This window comes from Xiphophorus maculatus, chromosome 23, assembly GCF_002775205.1.
Source record: "Xiphophorus maculatus strain JP 163 A chromosome 23, X_maculatus-5.0-male, whole genome shotgun sequence".
Taxonomy (NCBI): domain Eukaryota; kingdom Metazoa; phylum Chordata; class Actinopteri; order Cyprinodontiformes; family Poeciliidae; genus Xiphophorus; species Xiphophorus maculatus.
Window position 1 is genome coordinate 12,012,782 of NC_036465.1, and position 9,158 is coordinate 12,021,939.

At 33.9% G+C, this 9,158-nt stretch overlaps 1 protein-coding gene across 2 annotated transcripts; it reads left to right on the plus strand.

The window, feature by feature from the left end:
- Positions 1-2,119: 2,119 nt before the first annotated feature.
- LOC111607054 lies at positions 2,120-4,861 on the plus strand. 2 transcript variants are annotated; one of them, XR_002752293.1, is made up of 6 exons: positions 2,120-2,197; positions 2,297-2,638; positions 2,751-3,095; positions 3,306-3,421; positions 3,818-3,879; positions 4,362-4,861. XR_002752293.1 is itself a non-coding variant. In XM_023328887.1 (6 exons), the coding sequence occupies exons 1-6, from the start codon at positions 2,158-2,160 to the stop codon at positions 4,494-4,496; spliced, it is 1,035 nt and encodes a 344-aa protein (XP_023184655.1). In that variant the 5' UTR covers positions 2,120-2,157; the 3' UTR covers positions 4,497-4,861. The 2 variants fall into 2 exon arrangements, 1 of the variants encoding a protein (XP_023184655.1); XM_023328887.1 differs by having other exon boundaries at positions 3,311-3,421.
- Positions 4,862-9,158: the final 4,297 nt, after the last annotated feature.

The following is a 9,158-nucleotide window of genomic DNA, read 5'->3' on the forward strand; positions in this document are numbered from 1 at the left end:
GTTTTAAGAATTAAACATCAGACCCAAGTTTAAAAGTACACAATGTTCTTGATACAATGTTTAACTTTTAAAAAGGAAGCTACAAATGAGGTTCTTTCTGATTTTCAAACCAATAAGCAGGAAGTTATTATGCAGAAGAATAGATGGCAGTAAAGTTTATTTTTTTTCTTTTTTACTTTGAGTCTGTTTTCTTTTTTCTTCAATAAAATGAATCCTTACAAATCCTTGCAAGGAAGAATCATCATATTTTAATAGATTGGATTTTCAAGATTTCCAACAGGCTGAATTTTAAACAGCATTTCTATAAGTTTTCTTCTTCATCTTTATCACAATAGTTTGCTTATGTATTCACTACCAAATGTGGAGAATTCAAAGCAGGTTGGAGGCGGGATCAGGGCATTGATTCAGAGACGAAAAGGTAAAATGTTGTGGGTCCCATAGAGTCATCCCTGCCTTGGGTGTCCTGCTACCCTCCAGTTCTATAATCTCTTTCTGGGTGTTTGCAGGAGCTCTTAACAGCAAAAGAGGAGGATGAAATTGTTTTTGTGCTTTGAATATAGAAAAGTGCCCTGCAAGCTTATTGCAAAGAATGCTCAGTTCAACAGCAAAATGCACATTTGGAATCACAGTGGCGCAGACTTGGTTTGTTAGTCCGTAGCAACATGAAACGTTTCCTTGCTGCTTCACTCAAGCAACTTGAGTGTGCCTGTCTTAAATTGGAAGTAGCTGTTTCAGTGCATAATAAGATACTGTATGTTGCAAGATTACAAGTCAAACTTGTAAAAATGTATGGCATCTTGTGGGCCATTAATAATATATATGCGACATTGTCTCACAGGCTTGATACATGGACCTTGTACTTGACATATCTGTCTTTAGTGAGCCCAGAATTAAACAAAACCCTCAAAATAAAACAAAATATATATGTTAATCTGAGAGGTACAAATAGACCATATATTGGTGCAATATATCTTGATTTTGAGATTTCATGTGAGATCCCTATGCATTACAGTGATCCAGCCATCCATCCATCCATTTTCTTACACACTTATCCTGCAAGGGTTGCTGGTGTTTATCTCCAGTGGTCAACAGGCCAGAGGCAGAGTACAACCTGAACAGGTCGTCAGTACATCGCAGGGCCATTATAGTGATTTTGTATCAAAATAAAAATAAAGTAAATCAGAATTTCTTGTTTGTAGTCACTAGGTAAGAGTTCTTCCTCTTAGACTTGCTTCCTGATCTGAATAAGATCTGGCTGAATAATATTATGCAGATTTTGATATTTTGATTTGTAGTCAGTGGATGTTTCTTGGCAAGATATATCTAGAAGAATATGGCTGAGTGAATCTCAAAGAGACTCATATGATCCATCAACATTACTGCAGATACATTATTACATGGATACATTCTTCTTCAGCTTTGACAAACACCTGCCTCTACAATATTTGAGTTCAGTAAAAAATGCAATGTGTACCCCATGCCTGCAAGAGGTAATAACTCTGACATTACTAACAGTGACAGAAAGAAAAGACTGCTCTGCTCTACATCCTCTACTCTCTCAGACATGACAGTGGCAGCATCATGACCTTTTGCTTAGCAGGGGCTGTGTGGTACATACAGTGAAATCCTGGAGCTGCTAAAAGCAGCAAAAAGACTTGAGAACTAGGATGGAAGTTCACCTTCCATTGATAAAGTTACAGCTAAAAGTACAGTAAAGGATTTAGATTAACATAGGTTCATGTGTTAAAATAGATGTGCTAAAATCAACCAATAGACGTACATATTCAAAAAGACTTAAAGCCATAAGTGGGTCTAAAGAGTATCAACTCAGGGAGACTTAGTAAAAACAAACACTACTATCAATTCTGTTTTGTAAAATATTTTGAAATTTTTATCATTTTTGCTGTACAATAAGACTCTTATTGACAATTCATCACATAAATCTAAACGAATACATTGAGGTTTGTGGCTGTAATCTAGAAGAAACTGTGAAACGGTTCATGGTGTTTGAATAGTTTTGCAAGGAACAGTAGGCGGAATTTCATCTACCTGTCAACCAATCACCTTGACTTCTACTTTGCACAGCCTGATCATCTTAGAGCAAAAGTTCCATTGGGTAGAAAGACTTCAGTGGTGTAAACAAGACTTCTCCTCAAGATGCAAGAACTGGTTGCTTTGATTCTTCTCAGTACTGTTTGTAAGTTTTCTTTATTTCTATTGGATCAATCACTTGCTGAAAATATACAAATTTGGTTACTGTTCTTTGTTTTGTGATCATATTTACTCTCTTTATCAGGTATTATAGAAACTACAGAAGTTCCTCATTTGATCTCCACAACTGAGAGTAAACCTGGTGATAATGTTACTTTTTCCTGTAAATCGCCTACGGATCACAGATTCAGTCAGTGGTATAAACAGTCTCCTGGAAAGATGCTCCAAACAATTGCTACAGGAGTTTATAAAGCAATTACAAAAACGGAGACATTCAATAATACTCGTTTCCAATTTCATAGAGAAAACAATGAGATGTTTCTTACCATACATTCAGTTAAAAAAGAAGATGAAGCTGTATACTTCTGCCAGAGTGGAACTGAATTTTTACTAACTGTTCATAATGGATTCCTCTTGGATGTAAAGGGTAATGTAAAAGCTGTTATTTTCTCTGAAAACAATAACCCATCTTTGAATTTTCAAGTTCAGTACGTCTGTGCTTTAGTTTAACTTTTACATTTTTTATTCATCTTGCACAGACTGTAATCAACAGATATCTGTCTATGTGGAACAAACTCCAGAGGCTGCAGCGGTCCAGCCAGGAGACACCACGACTCTCCAGTGTTCCCTTTTTTCAACGAACAGTGAAACAAGACCTCAGTGTCCAGAAGAAAACTTTGTTCACTGGTTTAAATCTGGATCTGGAAGCTCTTATCCAAATATCATTTACACTGCAAGAAATAGCACAGACGATGCAGCGAAGAGAAGCTGTGTCTACCGCCTCTCAAAAACATTAGAGAACTCCGCTGATTTTGGAACTTACTACTGTGCTGTGGCCATTTGTGGAGAAATACTGCTAGGTGATGGAAGTAAACTGGAAACCAGTATGTATTTGCATTCTGTCCTCAATTTGTTTATACATTCTCGTCTTGAATATTATTGCTTTGCGAATTAAACATTCACCTTCTATTACCACACAATACTGTCAATATAACCTGAAAAATTAAAGCCATCTTGCTAATTTTTACATAATTAATATTTGTTCATTTTTTCTCTAAGATGCCAAGCATGTCTAAGCATTATTTTTCTTTAAGAACAGAACAAGACTCAAGTGTTCTTGTACTTGGGGGACTGTTGGGGTGCTGTGTGGTTGTGATTATCAGCCTTATCTTCTACATAATTGGAAGGAGAGTTTCCGACAGTTCTAAAGGTGAGCATTTTATCTTTTTATATCAACATTGCTAAGTGAAAATTGGTAGTTATCTTTGCGTTCATTACATGCTATTTCAAATAGCATCCAATCTAAGCAGGTGTTTTTACATAAATACTTACTTTGAGTTTTTAAAGCTACATTGTTTGGTAAACTGTTATTAACAACAAATTGAATTCATTTTTCAGATTATCAGGGGAAATCTGTATTCAACTGAGCCTTTAAAAATAGACTTCTGTAAAGACGAAAATACCGTTTGGGAAAAGTTTTGTATTTGAATCCTAGAGTTTTCCAATGTCTACACAGATGTACTCAGCATATCACTATGTTTTTACGTCTTTTTCTCATGCTTTTTAAAGAAAACTAATGCATTCATTTTTTTCCTTTTATCAACAGCAATAGGAGGATCACATCATGCTGAACTTGAAACTTCAACTATTTATCAAACAAGGAACTTGGTAAACTTACATTTATTATTTACAGTAGAGTTAATCTAGATCTTTAGGTTGTGCTCAAAATGAGCAAATTTCCCTTCAGTCTACCTGACATAAAACATGTTTGTCTACAAAGGTTTTATGTAGTTTTTTTCTAAAATGAAAGGCTCAATTGTCAAATTAAAGTAGAAAATGCCAATGGTGGTCAGTTCATTTTTAACATAATTTCGACTATATCACATAATTTCATATTTTTGTTTCGTAAAAATTGTGTGTTTACATTAGATATAAAACATTATCATAATCAAGCCAGTAAAGCCATTACATAATTTTAGCAGTTTAAGTGTATTTTAGCAATCTAATGTAAAACTTTATTTCAATTTTATTGATATTACAAAATGAGACTGTGAAACCTTCCAACATGTTTTTTTTTTTAAAGTTGACTCAGCTGATCTTATTGCTGTATAACTTTTGTCACTAATAAACAATATATTATATATTTACAGGACAAAGAAGAGAATTTGACCTATGCAGAGGCACTGAATTTCTCTGCAACAAATGTGAGAAACTGCAAGAAAGTGAACACAGAATGTATGTATTCTTCTGTTAGAGCAAAGTCACAAAAACAGCAGCAGCTCTGATGAGAGCCGCAGTATTTGCATCAGTCCCCCAAAAGCAGATTAAAAGATTAGTCAAGCGCCAAAGATTTTTGGCGCAATCTTTAAAATTTTTAAGGATGTTTGTTTATTTCTTTGTGCAAGATATTTCATGCCTGCTCATGTCAACTTGCCAGTTTTTGAATATGTTCATTCTTATATTTAAGACCTTCAGCTCACTGAAAACACAATTGTTTGATATTAACGGGTTATTTTAGTTATCACTTGGTGTTAATAAAATACAACGTCTTTGAAAGATGAAAAGAAAGCAGTTTGTCAGGGAAACTTGTGATCTTTTAAAAATAATAAATATTTAGAAAGTTCTGATTCAACAATTACAAAACAATAAATTACCTGCAAATATGTTTTTGTGATGTAAAACTGAATAAATACTTGAATGAGAAAGTTTGGTGTTTGTTTTCCAATCAATATAAACTCTGTAAAGTGTTTATTTTTAGGGCTGATTTAAAGAGAGGACATGTCAGTACTTTGTATTTCTATTCTAACTTTAACACTTTTGATTAAAAATGAGGGTAAAAGAGACTGCAGCAAAAATGAACATGATGGACTTTATCTTCTCTCACTGATTGTTTAAAACCCACCACAATCTCTTATATTACAACATAAGTAGTAAGTAAAGAACAAATGACAATTTCATAATGAAATGCTCGAGAAATGTTTATGAATTCACTGTTTCAAACTACGCATGTTTAATTCCTCTGTGCTTTAGTGTGAAGCCCATATTAAATGTGACTCTGAAAATATCCATCTTAATTGTTGCTAGTTTCTTAAAATATCAAGTTTCTAAATCAAATTTCAAATTTATTTGTTCTTATCTTCCAAATGTCAGACAATCTGGCAATAACTTCACTAGATTAATATTAGAGGTTTTTCTACAAATAAATCTCAGCTCTGGATTTGTTAAACAAATATGCAGTTAAATGTAAAGAAGATGATCTCCACTCACTGGTCATGTGTTTGTTAGAAAATTTCTTAATAAAGATGTTATTTGTTTCTGAGTATTAAAATGTCTTAGAATGTTTCTTGTGTTTTGTTCTAGTTTCTTTGACATAGCGTATTAAAATATTTTAATATTAAAGTATCCTGTACATGTATTTTCTTTACCTTGTGTGACTTTCTGAGTTTGTAATATTTCTTTTGGGCACAAGTATTTGGAAAACAGTCTGAGTGTGTCACTCAATCAGCATAATTTTAGGATTAACAACAAGTTGTTCAGTGAGGACACAGAAGGAATGTGACTGATGATGCAAATTGTCTTATTTCTCATAAGGTCGTGCCAGAAAAAATCTCCAAAGAGACTTGACATTGTTGCGATCATCATCAGATATTCCAAAGCACTTGGTTCCACAGGAGAAATACCGTCATGAGTGTCCAGACAGAGTAATTCTTTCTGAACTCATTGACATTTCTAGAAAAGCCAATATCATCACAATCACTGAAATAATAATAATGTATTATTTCAGCATCTTGGTGACTTCTGTCATGGTGGCTTGAACGGTGACCTTATGCCCCTGCTCTTGCTTTTCAAAATAAAAACTCATATTACCTAACCTCTCCTTTTCTCAGGTGACCAATGTCTGGTATTAATTGCTTCTCACAAAAGCATTACTTAAGCTGACTTCCGGCTTGCAGAGAATACTACAATATATAGCATGAAACTTTCAAGACTGTGTGGCTGCGGTCTGCATATAATGTCTGGTCACAGTGTGCAGGGCAGAGAGAAGATCCAAGTCAGGCCACTTAACCCATAAGATACGAATAAAATCAAAACCTAGTACTCATTATTCATTGGAAATCAGATAATGGTTTGTTATCCAATTTCTTATTTTGGTTTAATAAACAAAATGTGTTTTTGTGTTTCTTTTTGCTTCAAATGTAAAAACAAAATGTTCTTCTGAAGTTGGAGGAGCTTAATTTTTTTCAGATCTCTCTCTTGTCGTACTGTTATGATATGGTGACAGTTTCAACAAATACGTAAATAATTTTTTTTAAAATGTTACATAGATTTGACATAATTTCCATGGTAAATGGACACAGGGCAACAACAATAGCTTTAGCACTACAAAACCTCTTCTGTTAAAATTGCACATTTCATCAACAAGGAAGTTCAAAGTGCTTCACATCATAAACCCGCACATGCATGCACACCCCTGCATGCACCTACACACAGAAATATAAAGTTGTAGCGAACACGGTTAATAATTATCAAGTCCCATCATTACACACAATTTGTCAAGTGTCATTCTTTGATGCAGAAATTAAATACTAGGTTACCTGTGCAGTCAAAACCAAAAGAAAAAAAAGACTACAGGTGCAGTGTCTGCATTTTGTCTCTCAGTGCTTGTTTTGGTTTCAAAACTAGAACATCTTGCCTGCACCATTCTGGAAGGAGGACAACTGTCCTACTGATATATGCCCCATTGCCAATCACAATGCGCTGTGGACTGGTTGCTTTGTTTCTTCTAAGTGCAGTGTGTAAGTCCAGTTACTTGTTCATATTTTTTTGTATTAATGCTTTGTAAAAATATTTGTGTGAAGCAAAAATGTTTTTTTTTCTAAGCAAGAAAGTTTGAACATTATTTAATTTGATTTTTCTCTGAGGACCTCTGGTTTTAGTTCATGTGTAACTTCTCTGTTTCTGTCTTTCTCCTTTTGCAGTGATTCCAACTCTCGAGGTTTCTCTGTATGTTCCTCTAATTGAAGCTGCACTCGGTGAAAATGCGACTCTGTCGTGTAATGTCACTGGGTTTGACAGCGGACTGTTTTACTGGTATAAGATGAATTGTGAATATATGATCCAAACAGTTGCTCAAGGGTATTTCAAAAAAGTAAACCTTGAAGGACAATTTAAAAAATTAAGATTTGAGATCCAAACAGTGGGCAATGTGTATTCACTCATCATAAAAAACATCCAAAAGGAAGATGAAGGTACCTACTTATGTCAGGCAGGAGAAGCCTACAGGATGGCATTCATTAATGGCACAAAGCTGGCAGTGAAACAGTATGATGTGCTAACTTCTCAAGAGACTCTGTTTGGCAACAGAACCACAGCTGAAACAAGTATGTATAACATTAGCATAATGTTAGTAGTTCTATGAAAATGGTGTTTTAAATGAAAAATAAAATGAATCATTACAAAACTGTAATTATTAAACATCTTAAAACTTTAAAAACGTTATGTGGACATACAAATTGACAGATTTGTTCAATCTTTTAAAAATGTACCTCAAATGTCAAAATTACTTAAATTGTAATTTATGTTAATATAAGTAGAACTTATGTCAGTGATAATACAATTTGAAATGAGGTGTTACATAAAGAAAAAGGTTGTTAATTGACCTAACATTTTGTGTTTCCAGGAAAAACCTGGGATCCAGCTGTCATCGGACTGTGTGCGGTGTGTGTTTTATGTGTAATTGTAATCGCTATCCTTGTATTTTTGAGAGACTGAATTTAATTTGACTGGAAATATAGTGATGCTAATTTTTTTGTATTTTTGTTTTTGTATGTACAGTGTTGTATTTAAGGGAGAATACCTATAAACTAGTTGATGGTTTTTGCATTTAGGTGGTTTTGTTGTATATGTTGTAGAATGTAACTAAAAAATATTTGACAGAAAATACTTCGGATTCCTGGAACTTTTCAAATATTCAGCTTTTATCTACATGTTCTGGAAAAAATGTCATTTTTTAATAAACTGTGGAAAATGCTCATTGATATCACAGCAATCAAACCTTCTATTATTATTATTGAGTGGCTTTTTCTGCTAGTATTTTGACAATTCATGTTTAGTGACGAGTACCAAGCTTTAAAGGACGAATGCCCCAGAATCATGAGTGTGGGTACCTTGCTGCTGTTGGAAATGTTTGACCTGACAAAAATCCAAAAAGGGCTGAAAATGTTTTAATAAATACTATGAAAATTAAGTGTGTTGGATTTTTTTCATCCATATACTGTAAGCCTTTTCATTCCTTTGTTTCATCTGCTTATTGACTTGTAACTACCTTCACTATAATACTTTACTAAATACTATACTAAATTAGATTTAGATAAACCTCATTATCTAAATCAAATTTATATTTGTAATTCCAGGTGGCACACATTCATTCGTGCACACATACAAATATCCCAAAGATTAAAGGTCATGCAAATCATGAGTTTTTATTCTGATAATGAAACCTCTCTACTTTGATGTCGTATGCAACAATTATCCTCTAGTAAATCAAAGCTGCCTTCACACATGTAGGCTAATTTTTTTTTAAATTTTCAGACCTAATGATAAAAGAATCCCTCCGCCACTTTAAAAAGAATCCAGTTGGGACCGAAAGGTCCTACGTAAAAATTTCTTAATATATCTCTGTGTCTGTATCAACTGCTGCTTTAGAATGTCTAAAACAAGCAGTTTAGGAAGAAAGAAAAACAACATGCAACAGCTTGTGCCACGTCTGCATTTCCGCAAGTCATGTAAGAAAACTAGAACATCTTTTATATCTTGATTTTGATCAGAAGGTTGCTGTTCAAATAAATGGTGCTCCATTTTCTATCAAAATGCTAAGAGGACAGGCCGTCTACATTCTTCTGCTCATGATTTGTAAGTTCAATTGTTTTTCTTTCCCATTTTGTTCG

What these genes read in the sequence shown, in the direction of transcription:
- LOC111607054 (XM_023328887.1), top strand. Translation starts at nt 2,158, where the DNA reads ATGCAAGAACTGGTTGCTTTGATTCTTCTCAGTACTGTTT. An exon ending in GATTCTTCTCAGTACTGTTT is followed by an intron (nt 2,198 to 2,296) that starts GTAAGTTTTCTT and finishes TCTCTTTATCAG; the next exon opens with GTATTATAGAAACTACAGAA. An exon ending in TTTATCAAACAAGGAACTTG is followed by an intron (nt 3,880 to 4,361) that starts GTAAACTTACAT and finishes ATATATTTACAG; the next exon opens with GACAAAGAAGAGAATTTGAC.